Below are 18,855 nucleotides of genomic sequence, written 5' to 3' on the forward strand. Positions count from 1 at the left end.
CAGCGTAACGCATACTTCCCGAAAGGATGCCTCCTCAACCCTGCCACCCAGGGTTGAGCACACCACGGAAGAGATTGCACAGAGAGCCAAAGGCTCAGTCCTGCCGGCCAGGGGCACAGGAAAGGACCTTCCCATGCGGCTCCAAGGAGTGCAGCACCCCCACTAGCAGCCTTCAGGATGGACAGAGTAAAACCCAAACTCTTATCAGCTTATCCGCCATCACTCCCCCACATCCCCTTCTGCTCCAGCCAGACCCAACAACCCATCCTTCCCTGAGCAAGCCTCCACTTTCCCACATCTCAGAGCTTTTACCTAAGCTGCTCCCTCTAGTTGGGACAGCCCTCTCCAACTGTCCATGTGGCAAATCACTCTGTCCTTCAAGATCCAGCTCCAATGGCTCCTTCTCAGTGAAGTCTTCCCCCCCACCCCCAGCGTCAGCCTCTCCATCTCGGGGTCCCTGCGTCACTAGGCAGAGGCAGGAAAACCAGGCCGAGCCTCCCCATCTCCAGGCCACACATCCCCAGACTTTCAACCACCCCTCAAAACACACCCATTTCAGTGCTCAGGGGACTCCTCTATTTGTCAGTATCCCCCTTAAAATACAGTGTCCCGGCAGGATGCTGACCAGAGGCTCCTGCTCCTGTGGGTGGCCTGAGGGCCTTCCTCGGGGATCCAGTCTCAACACAACTGGACAGGTAGGATGGTGGATGGGGAGGACTGTGGCTCTGGAGTCCAGCTGTCTGGGTCGGATCCCAACTCAGATCGTAGCCTTGAGTCCCTGAACATGTTATTAAGCTCCCTGAACCTCAGGCCCTTCATCTATAAAGTGGAGATAAAAATAGCCCATATCTCAAAAGGTAGCTATGATTGTTAAGTGAGCTAGTCCCTGGACTGTGCTTAGACCAGCCCCCGGCACATGGTAGGGGCTAATGTAACAGGAGCCACACAGGCCGCTGTCCCCGAATGAAGGCTGGAACCCAGGGCTCCCACCAACTACCCTCACGCCTACAATGGTGGGGAGTTGATAGAAAACAGGCTTGACAGCTTTCCTTGTTCCACAGGGGAAACCAGCGGGGGGTAGGAGTGACTTCCAGGTAGATGGAGGGACTGCATTTATCAGACTCCTGTGAGCAGAGTAAGACAGACTGAGAGCTGAAAGAATATTCCAGTCACACCGCCTCCTCCCCCAAGGCGGGGCTCCCTGTCAGGACTTCTGCGAAGCCTTGTGGCCAGTTTATCTGTCCTGCTGCTGCTTTCACAGGGCACTCCCAGCCTGCTATCCCCGGGAAGCTGTGGGTCCTGCGTTCCCAGCATCCAGTCCCGTCTGCAGAGTTCTCCCTCCTGGCTTCACCCTCCCTTCCATCTCCAAGTTCTGGTACATGAAGGCCAGCCAGGAAAAGCAGACATGGTCAAGCTAGACATGTCTTGAATAATCTAGAAGGGCCATGAGCACAGGCAAGGACTGGGGAAGGCCTGGGACGCAGGGGACAATGGGGTCTGCCCCTCCAGACCACTGAGGACAAGCCCAGAGGGACCTGGGCTGGAGGGTCCCAGAGGGGCAAATTTAAACTACAGAGCTCCCCAGATTCCTCCTACAGTCCGTCACCTTCAAATGAAGATGCTGGGGGCAGGGCCTTCAGGAAGCGAGAACAAAGCAGAACACATAGCCCTGGAGCCAGAGAGCTCTGAGTTTGAATCTCGGCTCAGATCGACCTAGTAGACTTGTTCTGTCTACACCAGCAGCCCCTGCTAGAGATTTCTGAGATGATGGAAATGCTCTGTTCTGTGCCATACAATATGGTAGCTATTAGTCACATGGGGCTACTGAACTCCCCAAATCTGGCTATTATGACTGAGGAATGGAATGTTTAATTTTGCTTAATTTTAATTAAATTTAAATAGCCACACGTGGCTGGTCACTGCCATACTGGAAGGCATGCGTCTAGACATTTAATTTCCATGAACCTCAGTCTCCTCGTCTGTGTCGTGGAGAAGAGAGCCCCCACCCTGTCATGTTAACATGAGAAGTGGACAAGATGGTTTATGCAAAGTGCTTAGCATATCATAGGAAACTCAAAACTGAATACAGTAGTATTACTTAAAGGTGTGTGTGTGGAGGTGGAGTTACAAGCAAAGGAGGAAGTTGGGAATGAAAACAGGGCAGAAAACTGAGGAGATTTCCAATCGCCATGTCAGGAGGTGTTGAGAGGTGGCTGGCAAAACTTTTGACCTATTTTTTTTAGATGATTCACACACTTTCATTTCATTTTGTTTTGTTTGTACTTTGTTACCCCCATCTGTTTCCTGTCAGAAAATCCTTAAAATGCAAAAAAAAAAAAAAAAAAAAAAAGCCTATTTACTGGAATTTGGGGGCAGTGAGGAAGGAGGATCCAGGAAAGCTGTGACCCTCCCTGCAGCCAGCCTGGGGACGGGGACACTCATTGATAATTGGGTGGGGAGCACAGTTTTGGGAAAAGAATGAAGCAGGTGGAATCCTTGCTTCACATCAGTGGGGGATGGAGAGCCAGACAAGAGGCTTGGAGCTGAAAAGGAGAAATGTGAGCCTTTCCAGGACAGACGGACAGATGGTCACACACACATGCACACACACACACACACACACACACACACACACCCCTACACACACACTCCTCACACATACCCCTACCGAGGGCTTTTCTGATGCTCTCCACCAGGAGCCATTGTTTTCATGTAAGCCCTAAAGCTTCTGAGCAAGATGGTCCACTCCGAGCCTAATAACTTTAAGGGGAGTGGCGGAGGCTGGGCTGTGAGGCTGGCAGAGACACCGATACAGGCGGTCCTGAACCAAGGGCATTTGGAGGGTCCTGTGGAGATGCATCATCTTCTCCACTTAGCCCTTCCTCCTTGACACACAGGGCCCAGAGCCGCACCATCTCATTCTGTGGAGCCTTAACAGACCTCAAGAGGCAGCTGGAATGGTTGGCCAAACCTTACCACCTGGCACAACTCTCTCTTTGCTTCTATCAAAAAAAAAAAAAAGTCTTTCGAAAATGTGGCAAGAGCATGTCCCTCTGTCTAACATTATAAGTCAAACCATAAATAGCCACATTCAGAGCATCTTGGCATCAGACGGCTTCCAGAGTGGTGGTTCACACTGCTGTGGGGGCTCCTTCCTGAGAAAACACCCATGACAGGTTCCCCGATTGCCCAGAGCGAAGGGAAAGTTGTCCTTCTTGGCCTCTGGTCTCCTTCCTTTTATTGGACAACGTTAATTACGTAATTTGGGATGTTTCTTTTTCTGTTTTGGCTGCCAGGAAGCTCAGAGGTACATTCTATGGTCTACTTCAGTAGTTCCTGCTAACTTCAATTTCTCCCCTTTTTGCTGAATGTATTCTCCGTCCATCAGTCTTTTATATTTAGACATGTATCTTTCACTCTGTTTTTTTTTTCCCCTGGGTGAAGATCTACTTGGACTTATGTTTATACTAAGAGGCCCCCAAACCTTTTTTGAAGAAGGTAGGGGTTTCAAACAAATGGTCGTTTAAAAAGGCAGACTCTGTTACTTTGTCAATGAACACAGTGTGGTCATCTCAGCCTCTGCCCTCCTTCCCTCTCTCCAGCCACACCCACCACATCACCATCTCCCAGAAACACTGACAGCCTCCCTTTGGCAGTTCTGATCATAGCTGCCGTGTCTGTGGACCACCTCAGCCACATGCCCTCCAGCCTCCCCTTCCCCGTGAATAAAATAAAGGCATTGGACTCCATCATTGTTTTTCACTTTTCTAACCTTTGCTCCCCCAAATTCTCTAGCACACTTCCATTAGTCAAAACGAATCTGCTGAATTTTACTTTTTGTAGTTTTATTTCCAAAATAATAGATATTTTGAATATATTGGCTATGCTTTCTCAGTCCATAGTCTTCCTCCTGCTCACAAACTCCAATACTTCTCCAGGCGTAATGGTCCTGGAGTAGCTGATATTTTTAATACCCTGTATTGAGTTTCCTTTCTTCTGGTAATACATCCCAATTTTCCTTTAGGGAGTGTCTCTTTGTCCATTCAATGTGGTCTTGGAGGGATGGTCGATGAAGGTGCCCCAGCCAGAGGGTGAGCACACAGGATACCAGCCCAATCAGTGCTTTCTCCCTGGAAGGTGACTTTTGAGCACTACATCCCAGGAATGAAGCATAGGTCCTGCAGACAGCAGTGCCCTAAGGATGCTACCCATTTGTCCCTGCTACCCAGACCCCTGCAGCTGCCCTATTCCTGGTCCTTCTGCAGCTTGGCTACTCAGCTTCTGCTTGGTTTTCTAAGTTCAATAGCTGCCCAGTGAATTCTTTTTTGCTTAAGATAGTCAAGTTGGATTCTGTTGCTTACAACCAAGAACACTAATTGATACATAACTCCTCCCACTAAGAATAACTGACCTTGACTACTGCACCATGTGGTTTGCTTTGGTCAATGGAAAATGGGTGTGAGAATGTTCTAGTTCTGAGCACAGGCCTTAAGAGTCCTCCCATGTTTCTGCTCACTTCTTCCCCACGAGCACAGTATGTCCTGAGAAGAATGAGAGCCACATGGAGCTGACCTGAACCCCACTCAGCCTAAAGCAAAGCTTAGTCAAGAGGAACTGAACCCCAGACAGCCTGCAGATGCATAGGTAAGAAATAGATGCTTGCCATGAGATTTCAAAGGGTTGTTGTTGTTATGCAGCATTATTATGGCAATAGCTGACTGACACAGATTTGTTGTGATTTCCGTCAACTTTAAGCCTAACAATTTTCAGATTCATCTAGCCTAGGGAAGGGTTGAAAGTCCTACCTGCTACTTTGACCTGGTTGGAGGCACAGGCTTTGCAGGGAAGCACCTGGAACTCTTCTGCTTGGTACATGGAGTAATCAGTACTTGCAATAACCAGGGTGTCTCCAGGCTTCCATGATTGTACATTGTCTTCCAGATTCAGGATGGTGCTGTTCACATTGGTGTCGATGGTGACGGTGAGTTTGGGCCTCACTGTAACCCAAAGCAGGAGAGCCTGAGATCTAAACCTTTGCCCAGAGCAAACTTCTCACTCCCTATCTCTTCCCTTCCTCTCCTTCAATCAGTAAATGTCGGGTTTGCCTATCCAAAACCCAAATCACCAGGCTCACCCCATCCCAGTCTTGGTACAGGTTTTTGAAGTCAACAAAAACTCTACCAGAAAAGAGCCATTCATTAGCTCTGGGCAGGGGAATTTTCCACTAACTCCTCAGCTGGAGTTAAATGTAGCTGCCTCACCACACCCACTTTGCAAAAGATGTAAAACAAATATAGCTCCTCTCAACTATTATTTACAGTAGCTGTAAGCCTCCCTTCCAAAGAACTCCCATCCCTAATGACTGCCCTCTGGAGATGGCCAAGTGCCTCTGAGAACAAACCGAACATTTCCAATCCCTCCTAACGAGCACCTCGGAACCAGCTTTAAAACAATAGCACCCAATGAGGCAATGAGTTCTGGGCCTCGGCAGGGGAGGGCTGCAGGAAGGCCAGCTCTGTCCATGGCAGCCCGGTTTTCTTGGACCAGGCCTTTATCCTTCCTGAAAGGCACATGGGCAGGGCGGGGTTCTGTGAGCTCCTGCCAACTCCGAGGGCCATCCCACTGCTCCTGTGTCCCAGAAGTGCTCTCCATTGTGAACTTGGCAGGAGCACGGTGTCACTGAGATGGCCGAAGGCAGCCGGTCCGGCCATTCAAACTCACAATGCACGGCTGCCAGCTCAAGGAACAGAGCCACAGTTGCATTTCTGTCCCCAGCAAGGAGCTGCTTACCAGGTTTCCCACAGAGGAACCGCACACGGTAGCTCTGGCAGGCTCGGCCCTGGTCGTAGCACACAAACCTATAATCCTGGCCTTTTTTGTAGACAGCCTCAGTGGTGAGGTTAACTCCATCTGCTGTAGTGGCCTGGGGAAGGCACAGAAATTATAGAGCAAAGTCACTTCTTTTTGTAAAGAAGGAAGGTGATGATTAATGCTATAAACATATACTCACGAGTCTAAAATTGTTTCTGCTCCAAAAATGATTTACAATGGCCTTAGATTATTATTCTACCGTTTCCCTTTTTCGATTTTGTTATAAGAAAGACAGCATGAAGACATAGGATGGATAAATATCTTGCCTGGGGTCCTATGGTATCTGAGCTCCAAACCGGGGACTGACTGCCCTGGTGAACATCTCATGGAGAGAATCTGCAACAAGCACACTCTTTCAGGAGCAGAACCAGCTGCCTCTTACAACTCGGACCTCCACCCCAGGACCATCAACAGTGGCCGACATGTATTACAGGCTCACTACGATCAACCCACTGGTGCCCAAATGTGGTTCCACATCCTGTGGGGAGTCTTTAGAAACACGCATGCCCAGGCTACATCCTTGGTGTCTCAGATTTGACTGTGTCTGGGGTGCAGCCTGGGCATCAGGACTTTTCAAAGCTGCCCAGGTGACTCCACTGGGCAGTAAAGTTTGAGAACCCCTCTTGTAGTTGCGGAGCTGAGTGCTCACGTACATTATCTCATCCCACCTTCATGGCTGTGAGGGCTGTGAGGGCTGTGAGGTCGCTGGTGGTTTTACAGATCTAGAAACTGATGCTCAGAGAGGTTGGGTAACTTGCCAACATCACAAAGCCAGTACGTGGCAGAGCTAAAATTTGAATCCAGATGCATCCAACTACAGAGCTGGTGCGTCTCAGTCCCTCCCACTGCTGCCCTCAGACATACCACCTACAGTCCTTTTTTCAGCGTCTGTCTCCTCCCAGTGGATGGTGGGCTCTGGGAGGGCCAGGTTTTGCCTGCCTTCCTGATCCCAGCATCCAGTCCAGGTCCCAGCATAGATCGGAGTCAGTTGATGAGAGCTGATGGGTGAGCAGCTTCAAGGCCAGGTAGAGAATTTAAGGGCGCTCAGAGGAGGGCAGGATCCCTGCCAGCTGGGGCTCATCCCAGGACTAGGGTGTGTCCTCACCAAGACTGTGGCTGTCATCAGAGACTTGCAATTTAGAGCAAGGGCTGCAGCTGTTGTCCTCTTTGGCACGGAGACCAAAGGGACCAGGGATGAGCAAATAGGGAGGCAAAATGCAGTCAATCTAAAAAGGAGGAGGGGGCACTATATAAGAAACATCGTTTTGAACCCAGCAGATATCTGCTGCCTTTGCTTGGGAGGAGAGCTACGTAGATGTGAGTTCAGCCAGAATTAAAATTCAGCCCCTTCCTGCAAGCAGCACCCTCACAGCGATCACCTCAGAGGGATTCAGGAGCAAAGCTCGAGGTCGCCTGGCTGTCACGCCCTCTCCTCTGACCCCCTGACCTTTTTCCCTGAGGCCAGCACGTTTTTCAGTAGAGCACCCCTTAATACTAAGAACTGAGCCTGAAAACATCATCCAGTGGAGCTGGACGTGTTTTAAGGCACAACATCCAACAACAATTTCAAGAAAAACATCTACTCAGTGTTGCTGCTTTTCTTTTTTTTCTTTTTTTAACCAGAAGAGCCACCTCAGTTTGGGAAAGGGCTCAGGGCTCCACCACTGCTCAGTGAGCCTGGATTGAGCTTTAAGTAGATGCAATTTGATTGTTATTCATGGTACTAATTATAAAGTAACTAGCAATGTCATAATAGTAATACAAGAAAATTATTTTAGAATTATTTTAAAATTATGGGCACTCAGTACAGGTCAGGGGCTTCATGTACTGTTGCATTAGATCCATGAAATAATCCCATGAAGGAACAATTATTATCTCCATTTTTGCTTATGAAGAAATTGAGATACTAAACTAAGTAACTTGACGCCAGCCAGCACTGCTAGTGAGGTACCCGGCGGTGCAAAATTTAAGGTGGCACTCACTCTGCCAGTCATGCAAGTGCAGAGTGGGCACCTGAGAGGGAACGCCACCTTAAATCTTGTGCCGTGGGCACCTCACCCGTCTAACCCTCATCCTGACACTGTTGATATGCCAGAGCTCACAAGGGGCAGAGCTAGGAATGCAAACTAGGCTCTATCTGGTTTCAAATACATTTTCCGAACCACCAGACTGACCTCCTGCCACTGCACCATGGCTGTGGGGGTGTGGGGACTGCCCAGCACGGTCTCTTCCCCAAGGAAGTGTGAGTCCAGGAGGTCCCACTGGCCTTGAAGGGCGGGTGGGTTTTAAGAAAGAAGATGGGAGGAAAGGGGATTTCAGCCCAGGAGAACTGCAAGGGGGACAAAGACACGGGGACAGGGGGGCTGCGGTTTGGGTTCTGATTTTGCAGAACCACAAACTATCAGATCTTGAAGGTCTCCTTGAGTTGAGGTCAACTGGGCTGGTCTCAGTACTTCCTCTCTCTCCAGCTTGCCCCCTCCCACCCTGCCTAGGTGACAGATGTTCTTAACACCCTCTCCTTGTGCAGAGGCTTTGACTGCGTCAAGGGAGAGCAGGGCTGTCAGGGACCTTGGGGGCAGCCACAGCTCTGAAGAGTCATCAGGAACACTGGGCCCGGCAGGGTGGTCACAGTCACCTGTGATTTCCCACAGTGGCAAAAACTGGCGTGTGGCAAGCTCAGTCCTGTTCAGGCTCTTCTGTGGGTTAATCAGCTAGGTCTCCTGGCTGACGTGTCTGATGCCCTATTTATAAAGAGGATGAAATCTTGCTTCTCTCACCTGGGGTGAGCAGAGGACAAGTCTAGCTTGGCTTTTCTGATTTCAGAAAAACTCAGAATATATTCCACCTCATTGCCTTTTGTGTTTAAAGAGATGCTCTGGGTAAGTTTGGGGCCACTCCTTAATTAAAGGCTGATGGTGAGAAAAGGGGAGAACTGGGCATCTCCAGGATGGAGCACCCCACCCTTTGCTCCACAGATAGAGGTTTAATTCACTTTCAGAGGTACGTGGCATATTTTTACATGACCGCTTCAATGAGACTTTACTTTGCCAAGAAAAAGCCGAGATCCTATTTTGGAATTGAGAGTTTTGAACTAATAAGGGACTACAATGCCTAGCAAAATACTGTCAAAGAATGCACTTTTGTGTGGAGGCTGGCCCAAGCCTCAGGGTAATGCAGAAAACAGTTGTTGGGTCTTTCATTCTTCTCTGGACTTGGAACAGTTGAGAACTTGAACTCAGGGAAGTCATTGTCAAGGATACTCCTTTTGTTGAAAGAGAAACTGGTCCCTGCAATTTGGCAGGAGACGGGTGGTTGCGGAGCATGGGATTGGGTCCCTACAGAAGGTCTGGAATTACGCAGTTGGTGAGCAATCACATACTATATATATGTGTGTGTGTGTGTTTTTCACCAGTCCCTTCTGCTACCTCTAAGACTTCAGTAAAGTTTTATTCAGTGTTTTAGCCTGGCTTCATTGCGCATGGACACGTTCAGGGAAGAGCCTGTGTCTGGCTGGGAGCAAAGTTACTGAGAGTAAGAAACGCCTAAGGAAAGCTATTTTCCTGGCGTGGAGAAGTGCTCTTCTAAACAACAGGGGTCTGGAGCCAGACGGCTGGCAGAGCAAACACCAGGAGGGATTTGTAGAGCATGTAAGCATTCCTCGAGGATTTCCAGAAAATACTTGGGGAGGGAGAGCTGGTAAAAGACTGGACTTCCTGTAGCCAAGTAAGCTGGAAGAATAAAAGTATGGCTATTTCAGAATTAGAGCTGGAACGTTCAGGGTTGCAAGAGAAAATTAAAATTAAATCTGGGAAGTATGTGCTTTGGGAGAGTCAGTGCTTTTTGACTCTGCTGGACCCAAGAAGAGCCTACAATGTGTAACTTAATCTTGGTAAAGCCTTCCCAGTAATACTGGAGCCATGTGAAGGGAGAGCCTTGGCCAGATAATGAGAGCGGTTCCTCAGCCTCTGCTAACTGCGGAACAGAGCATCCTCCCCTGGAAAAGTGGTCCCTTGTATGATGCAAGGCAGAGGGCAGAGGTCGTGCCTCAGATGGTGCAGTGGTGTGGAAGCCCAGTCACGTGATCTGAGACCTGCAGTTAGAAAACCTGGAAGAAGGTGGTGGGCAAATGTCAGCTGCTATTTTTATTGGCTGAAAGAGGATAAAATGGGCAGGGATGGTCTTTCTCAAATGACTCCTAATTCCAAGCCAAACATTTAAGTGGCCCCAAATTATGTTCTGGAAGAAGACCAGGCATAAGGAGATAAACTCCATTTTCTTGCAAAGGTCTCTATCTTTCCTGTTGTTCCTTGAGCCCAGCAGCCCACCAGCTGAGCCACTGAACTGTGAGAGCTGACTGTTCACCCCACACTTTTATGCTGGAGCCAGCTGAGAAAGTCAAGGTCCCCCTTTGGACAGAGGTCACTCCAAGGGATGACCCTGAGCAAACACTGTCCGTTCTGTGCCTGCTGCCTTTTCTTTAGCCGAGTGGAGAACAAGGCCGTGGGTCTTCTCCACCTGGACTGGGCTCAGCCGGCACCCAGATCCCAGCTGGTTCCTGTGCATTTGAGGTCCCAGAGGAAATCGACTGATGAGTGAAGCTGAGTAGGTCTCAAACCATCCGCATTGGGCACCCCCAGTCATGGCTGAAGAAGCAGGTTGGGGAGAAGGAAAAGGAACGTGGCAGTGGGATGCAGGAGAGAATTTGAGTCCTCGCTTTGGAACTTACTGGTGGGGCAGATAAGCAGCCTCCATCTCAGTCTCTAAAGTGAGGACAGCGCTGTCTGGCTTACCAACGTCGTAGGAGGGCCACGAGAGTCACACCACTCAGACGGCAGGAAAGTTTGAAGACTCTACAGAGTCTTCTTCCAGATAAAGCGTTCTGAACCTTTATAATGATTTGGTTACCTGTATATCAATGGGGCGATTGCAGATTTTTCCTGGGTAAGCCGCTCGGAGGTCTGAAATTTTCTCCCCACCTTTAGTGTAAGACACTTTGTCATGTTCAAACCATTCTGTCCACTCCACATCTGGGCAGAAAGCAAAGGGCAGGGTCAGTCAGGCGGGCTCCAGGGAGCCAGCCACACTCCGTGCAGCTCCCACGCACCCGCTGCGAAACAGGGTTGAACACCAGCCGTGCAGGCTTGCACCAGGCTGGGTACCGGGGGCCTGTAAACAATCTGTCAACTCCCCCATTTCTCCCAGCTCTTAATTAAAAATACCTCTTATTGTCTATCTTATTTTATAAAAGCAATAGATAATCTTCACGATTGCCCAAAGGAGAAAGATGAAATCCATCGGTTAACCCATTATCCGAGGATTTCGGTGAGGATTGCAGCTTGCCGCTACCCCCACCCCCACCCCCACCATGCGTGTGCTCCTGGAAGTCCAGGTCCTGCTCCAGTGTTCCCTGTTCAGTGCCATCGCTTGGTGCAGAAAAGGTATTCCATGAGGTTAGATATCCCTCTGGGCTATTCACCACTGAGACTGGATTAATTAAAGACAGCTTTCAGTTGCAAATTGAATTTGAAGCTGCAGCAGTCAAGGAGTTCTATTGGTGCAGAAGAAAAATTCTCATTCTGCAAAGGTAACGAGTCCTGTCCTTTTGCACCACTGTTAAGGTTTACTGAGTTGTCCCAAACTCCTCACCTTGAACCCACTCGCTGGATGAAGAGACATTGAAATGCTCGCCATGCTCTGTCTGGAAGAGCTTGAACACCCGGGCAGCAGCGGAGCCACGGTGTCCTGTCAAAGGAACCAGAGGCTTTAGCAACCAAACAGACCCTCTAAATTCAGAGGGATGTGATTCTAAGACAGAGAAATCCCCCTACACATGTGGATCTTGAGCCATTTCTTAAAAATACAAAGTTTCAGGCCAGTCTTTCCACTTGGGGAGCAGATTATTTACCATTCCTTCTAACTGAAATGTTCCCACAACTCTGAATTTTGGAACCCCACCACTTCTCGTGTGAACTCCTCCCCAGGGTTAGAGCCGGCAGGACCTTCCGAAACCTTCTCTGGGCAGAGGAGGCTGGCGCCGTGTGGTACAGCCCATCCAAAGCATCTTTTTAGCTCAAAATATTACCCCTGCTTGTTCCGTCCCAATTCTCATCTTTCCTATGTCACTTGTTTTGGATTAAGCCAATGACAATTTCTTTGAAAATGTAAATATTATCTCAGTAACTGGCCTTAAATCAGTATGGACTTTTGCCATGCATGTAACCTGGGAGGTGGGTTCTAAAGGAGGAAGGTGGTTCAGAAAGACCTTGAGCCTCTTGGTCAGAGAGACACGGGAGGGGATCCGGCCTCTTGCCATGTATTACCGTGATACTCAACGTGGTCTTCAATGGAAGACGAGGGATTCCCTTTCACGGTTATGAAACTCCAAGGGTGTCTGAAAAAAACAACAGAAAGTCAAGTTCTTCGCACGTCTGAGCCTGGAATGGAGGCAGAGTTGAAACAAGGAGCCACACGGATGCTGTCTGAGGGAAACTCACTTACGGGCTGGGTTTCCCTTTTCCAGAAGAACAAGGGCCTTTCTCTGCAAGCCCTGGCCTTCCTGACCACCTGGCGGGCTTGATGTTTGTGGACTGTGGGGCTCTGCACCTCCATTCTGGCAGTGGACAGGGGTTATGAATCACAAATAAACAAACAAGCCCACAGACCTGCATACCACCTGCCAGGCTCAATTAGGTCCTGAAGCAAGTGCTCTGGCTCCTTTAGGAAAACAAGGAAACATGCTCTGAGGGAGAAAGGTTATTCCTCTCCTGTGCGACTCCCCAAGAACTGAGCTCGAGGAAAATGCCAGCGGCGGATGTGACTGAGGCCCCAGGAATCAGCACGGGGCCTTGGGGTGGAAAGAGGTACCTCTTCTTCTTAATGGAAGGTAAAGGAGGAAAAAAAAAGGTGTATGGGTTTGGAAAGTCGTACAACTTCTCTTTTCTCCATTGAAGATACGTCTGCTCAACAATCACTTCCTGTATGAATGAGCAAGTGAGGTCCAAGTCTCAGATCTTCCACTGATTTTAGACGCTTCGAGTTTGTCACTCAGAGTGGGTCTACACAAATGAGGGTGCAAGTGTAACCCACCCGTGCACTATGGCGTGCATCCTTCCCGGGCCCTTGCTTATAAGGAGAGAATAGTTGCTAGCACTTATCGAGTCCTTATTCTGTGCCAGACACAATATTTTGTTCATACTATCACGTTTACCCTCCCCAAAGTCCTTTGAGGTGGCTCCTGAAGTACCCCATTTTACAGATGCAGGTACCATGCAAAGAGAGGGTAAGTCACTTGCCTGCAGTCACACCTAATAGGAAGTGCAGCCCAGACTCCAATTCGAGCCAAATCAGATGCCAGATCTTGGACCTTCCTCTGCTGAGGCCCTACGTAGCCAGTCCCACTGTGGTTCTACCCCTCAATGCAAATTAACAAGCTGGCCTTTTGGCTTATAAAAAATGAGATGGCAGTGCCCTCAGTTTCTGTTAACAAAGGAGCTTTGCTGTGATCTTTGGCAGCCTGAGTTTCCTGCCCAAACTCATCCAGAAGGAGCAGCCCCTGACCTGTCAGGAAGTGCACCCTGGAACCCGGAGCCCCGCCCTGGCCCAGGGGATCCTGGCCCAGCCAGTAAAATTGCTCTGCTCAGAGCCCAGAAAAGGCTCTGGCCTGCCCCCATCTTGCCCACGATTCGAGGAGCTGATGGGAGGGGCATCCGTATCTCCAATAGCCACAGGCCAGATGATCTCAATTTTCCACTGGGCTCAGATCTGATACAACATGATCGAAAGGTGTGGCTACTGTGGGGTAAACTGTTTCCTCTTGGCGCCAATGTGTGTGTGCATGCCAAAGTCAGGCATGACTCTGCAATCCGAGGCAAACAAAACACACCCTAGAGCACATCGAATGGTCCCCTCCGCTAGGGAGCTGGGCAGGGCAGGGGGCCCTTCATGCGATCTCTAAACAAAGGTCTGCCAACCCTCAAGGCACATTATGATTCCGTGGCCAAAGGATGGGAAAATGAACACTAGCTATACATCTGAGGCATGGCTCTTACACACAGTAGGTGCTCAATTAATATTTTGCAAGTGGCAGACTGAATGAATGAGTTCAGATACACAGTGACTTTCAGAGTTTAAAGTGTGGAATATGCTTGTAAGAATAAACAGGCTCCCTTTAAGAACAAGCCCTAATACATCCCAGGCAGATGGATCATGGCCCTGCATCTCCCTGAGTCACCCTTAAAGGGGATGTGGCCCGGGGAAATGAGGAGGGAAGTTAGGTAACTTCTGCCTAGGGTGGTGTTGCTTCGTGTTCTGGAGCCTGGGGGAGGGGAAGTGACGGGTGGTACCTAAATCCAAGGTGTAGGAAGTGTTTGCTGCCCAGTTTGGTCATCGCCTTCCTGGCCATGTCATCCAGGTTTCGAGAGCCCTCATCATTCACGGCCACAGAAAGGATCCTGCCCTCGGGCACCGCATTCAAATACTGGACCAGACGTTCACTCTCTTTCTTGGATCTATAGGTGTCAAACCTAAAAAGGGCAGAGAGACCAGATTTTAACAGTCCTAGCAGGACCCAAAAGAGAGAGCTTGAATCACCTACCCGTGGTGTGACGACTAACACACCATCCGATCATCCCAAAGACTGATTTTTTTTTAAAGAAAGAAGCTTTTATTACAGAAAACAAATCAATCATCTCAGACTTGACAAAGATAACCCACCCTTACATACATAAAATATCCATGAAATATAGGTCTCAAAAAAATCTGTACCACAGGCGACAAGAATTTACAAAGGAAAGACCCAACTGTGTAATGATCTAACTCCAAGTATGAAGTGCACGTATTAGGTGTAGAGATTTTGTACAATCACAGCGGAAGTTCCAAAAGAATCTGCCTTGGAACTTAACAAGCAAAATCGTTCTCAAATGAATCTAGACGAATAACCCAGCACGAATAGCCAAGATTTGGGAAAAAGAAAACCATGGTGGTGTGGGGAGGAGGGGGGAGATGGACGGATGCTCGCGAGTCCCCAGACTTCTTTTTCATTGTTGACATAACCTGGTCCGGCCCCGCCTAGGCCCCCTCCTTCTCCACGGCCCCTCCCCAGGAATCGCCTGCTGCCAGCCTCGCATGTGTCAGGGCCCTGTGACCACACTAGGTACCCCCTCCTAGGCATCTCTTGCCTAGACCGTGCAGAAGCCTCCTGACCACCTCTGTTAGCTTTACTTCTCCACTCTGTACACAGCAGCGAGAATATTCTTTTAAATCAGATCTTCTTAAAAGCCCTTCACCGGCTTTGCATCCCACTAAGAATAAAACCCACCTCCTCACCGCGGCCTTCAAGGCCCCAAACATGCCCCTGTCCAAAACGCCGACATGACTGTGTCTTGTTTCCTCGGCTCTGCATTCTCCACCTCTCTGCTGGCCCTTCTGTCCTTTGAGAACAGCATACCCTTTCTCACCTCTGGCCCTCTGCACTTGCTGCTCTCTGACCTGCACACTCCTCGCCCCATGGTTCTCAGCTCAAACGTTGCTTGCTTTCACAGGCGTTCTCTGATCACCTGTTGCAGAGCAATCTCCCCTAGCTACTCTCCATCGTTTCACTATGACTTTTTTCCCTAATTACCGATGATCACAGCCTGAAACTATGTTGTGTGTACAAGTGTGCATGTGTGCGCGCACGTGTCTGTTCCTGTTCAACTCAGCTGCATGAGGCGAACGCCCCAGGAATGAGAGACCTAACTCCCTGAGGTCGGGGATTTCTGTCTGTTTCACTCACTGCCGTGCTCCCAGCACCCTGAGTGGCATCTGGCTAGGCCACACCCTCAGCAAATGCAGACTGAATGACTGTGTTTACACGAAGGCAAACCTTACCGGTCAGAATGGATGACTGTCCCTGATTTGGGGTCGATGACATGAACAATGACTCCACGGTGACCCCAGCTCCTTTCAAAAAAATAGCCTCCCTCCTCCATGCCACCCGGGTGAAGAGTCTTGTTCAGAAATGTCCAAGAGAGCTTCTTCTGTCCATGCAACTCCAGGGTACCTCCTCTGTCGACGCCAATGTACTTGAGGCCAAAGTAAGGGTCCGGCTGAACACCTTCATCAGCCCTACAAGAGAAAACAGCTCTCCACAGTCGGCCGACACCTCTCTCTGTCGGCTGCTGAACCCAGAGGGGGCTGCACTGCTCCCTGACTCCCATGTGGTCCCCGTGGAGCCAGGCACACTTGGTGACTGCACAAGGTCGGTAGAAATAGCACAAGCAACCAAGATCTTCCCAAGCCAGACCAAAACGAGCCCAACAGGCCAAGCAGAAATCCTATCAATAGTTAACATGTTGGCTTCAGTTCTTCAGTTCTTTTCAGTTCTAAGTATGTTATGTTTCAGTCCGTATCAGATGTGGAATCACCTGGGCATGCACTGCATACCCTGTGTGTTCCTGGCTGCCACCTAGAATTCTCAGTTGCTTGAAGAGCGAGCACAGCCAGAGGCAAATGCTGCTTGGAATTTTTCTTTATCTTGTCCATCATAATCTATTAATAAGCACTCAGAGAGACTCCCTGAGCCATGAGTTGATTGGAAGGCAGCTGAAAGGCTGGCAGGGATTTCTGCAACTTAAGTCCGGACCCGGGCCACAATAAATAAAATGCCTCATGTATTTCTCCAGCTCACCCAGCTCACCAGTGTCTGTCTTGTTCATGATTACGATCTGGCAGTACATAATGAGGATTCCTGTCTTGCACTAAAGGCTTGCGGTCTTACCTCCCTCTCTTCTATGGAAATCCTCCTTCCCATCAGATCCAAGAGTAGCATTTGACCCATGGAAGCTCTCTACCCACCTTCCATACAAAATGATGCTGAAGTTGCCCTGGAAAGGGCAGAGGGCACTCCCAGCATGCAGCTCTCCTCCATTGTCAATCAGGATGTGCCGTGTGCGTAGAACAATTGTCTCATCTTGGTCTTTAATGACTAGCTTTCCTGAAGAGGGAGGGATGGAGGGAGGTTTAGGAACACATGCTAATGATGAAGTTACAGCAGAGCCAAGGGCAGACCTCCTAAGCTCCCCATCTCATCCAAGCAGGCAAGAAGATATGTTTTTCAAATATCTCTATGCTTGTTGTGCTTACAAGCAGTTACTTTTCTCTCTACCTTGCGATGTGTACATAGTGCCTGCTTGGTTTACTGCCATGGCTGCGTGCACTGCATTCAATGAGCAGGCATCTGAAGGTAAGATAAGCAGGAATGCTCGGAGACCAATCAGGGTTTTCCTCTATAAATGCTTCTTTCACTAAGACCGGACTTCTGGCAAGCCATTCCTAAGAGCTCAGAGCTGACGGCTATCTCAAACTACCAGATGCTCTGATATGAACCCAAAGCACGTGACATCTGTTCTGTCCATCTAAAGTTATGGCACCCTGCTAGGCTCTGAACGTGGAGACTGGGGTTGGGGTTGGGGAATGCTGGCTTACCTCCTTCTGAGATGCGGATGGAGTGGATGGTGGCAGAAGAGGTGAGCAGCAGTGCTCTGCCCTGGCCAATGTACACATAGTGGTCCGGGTCATGTCCAGGGTTCCAGGGCTGCAGCTCAGGCCACTGATCAGGGCACTCAGGGGTCACTGCCAAGGACAGAGAGATGTCACTGCTACCAACCACTGACCTCACCAAGCAAGGACTGCCACAGACCACAAGGTGGGGGCAGGGAGGGAGTTTGTGAATTTTCCTGGCCCCTGCCTCCTCCCTCCTAGAGCTAAAAGCAGGGCCTTGGAGAGCAAAGAGAACCCCTGACATAAGAGCCCTGGGATTTAGTCCCATGTCTTTTATTAGTTCGTCATGTATCTGTGAACAAGTCGCTTCCCTTTTCAAGGCTCAATTTTTCCCTTTAGAAAATGCAGGGTAGACCAGATGACTCCTCAAGATATTCCGCAATCTAAGGTTAGGTAATGACTTATCCAGATTATTTGTATTCCAAGGCATCCTTTCCCCTGGAAAGCAACATTTGAAAAGTTGACAAAGCCTTTTCCCCTTCTGCATGAGAATTTGACTTTTAGTTAATTTTCTCACTCTGTTTCCCTGGAAACCTGAGAAAGATAGTGCTATATAAACTATGTTACCAAGCAACATAGTTTATACAAACGTGACCCCGGATTAGTAAATGGCATCTAAACTGGGAAGAACCATACATAATTTATATTTATTCCTGGTGGAGATGTCATGCAGTGGGCATCTGTGAGTTCTGGGATTCCCGTGACTGGGCATGTCCCATGCAGCAACTCTGAAAGTTGGAGTTGCTGGAAGAGATCCTGGTTCTGATGGGGCTGTTTCCATACCTGTCCAATGACAGTCTTGCTTCCTCTCACCTAAGGAGCAGTCACCTGGGGAACCAGAGAGGATAGCTTCTGGAAGGCTATCTGGAATGCTGCCAGGACCACTCCCACGGAAGAGAAATGCCTGATGCTGCTCTGATGGCAGGTGGTGTTTCTATCCTAGATTCATGGACCTGGAGTCCCTTCCAAGGTGGTGTCTCCTCAGCCGTGTGGGGAAAACATGTGGCTGACTGGAGAGCCCAGTGGTCCGGGCTTGGAGCCATGAGCGTGCTGAGAAGGAATCATTCCAACTCAAAGGGACAAAGCCTGAGAGGGTCTCACCGCCCGCATCCCGCAGGAGAATCCTGACTGTCCTTTTACTCTCCAGCTGCATGGGTTTGTGTCAGTCTTTGCATATGGACTTGGAGGTGGTCAGTTTGATCCTTGCAGGCTCTCCTGTCATTGGGAGCACAATTCCCAGAGCTCTGGCAGCTCTGACCCCGCAGCAAAAGCACAACAGTCACAAGATTGGCCGTGGATGGCTGCTCCTTCGCTGGAGCTGGATATTTTGCGCTCAGTAAAGGTCAGTTTCAGTGGGTTTTCATTTGTAGGAACCAGTGAGTAGCTGGAAAAAGTCAATGTCTTTGGTGAAATATCACCACGGCAACCACCCTTCCCAGGAGGGGC

At 49.4% G+C, this 18,855-nt stretch overlaps 1 protein-coding gene across 4 annotated transcripts in view; it reads right to left on the minus strand.

The window, feature by feature from the left end:
* The window catches only part of CEMIP (cell migration inducing hyaluronidase 1), a 142,082-nt gene that overhangs the window by 45,471 nt on the left and 77,756 nt on the right, over positions 1-18,855 (minus strand). For all 4 annotated transcript variants that reach the window (XM_074353971.1, XM_074353969.1, XM_010955155.3 and 1 more), the window contains 9 exons: positions 17,335-17,481; positions 16,705-16,843; positions 15,739-15,975; positions 14,214-14,393; positions 12,192-12,262; positions 11,518-11,613; positions 10,777-10,898; positions 5,791-5,923; positions 4,806-4,997 (listed from right to left, as the gene is read on the minus strand). In XM_074353971.1, the coding sequence (XP_074210072.1) occupies positions 4,806-4,997; positions 5,791-5,923; positions 10,777-10,898; positions 11,518-11,613; positions 12,192-12,262; positions 14,214-14,393; positions 15,739-15,975; positions 16,705-16,843; positions 17,335-17,481 (1,317 nt within the window). The remainder of the gene's footprint in view (positions 1-4,805; positions 4,998-5,790; positions 5,924-10,776; positions 10,899-11,517; positions 11,614-12,191; positions 12,263-14,213; positions 14,394-15,738; positions 15,976-16,704; positions 16,844-17,334; positions 17,482-18,855) is intronic.

The sequence above is a fragment of the Camelus bactrianus genome, chromosome 27 (assembly GCF_048773025.1).
Source record: "Camelus bactrianus isolate YW-2024 breed Bactrian camel chromosome 27, ASM4877302v1, whole genome shotgun sequence".
In the NCBI taxonomy this organism is placed as follows: Eukaryota; Metazoa; Chordata; class Mammalia; order Artiodactyla; family Camelidae; genus Camelus; species Camelus bactrianus.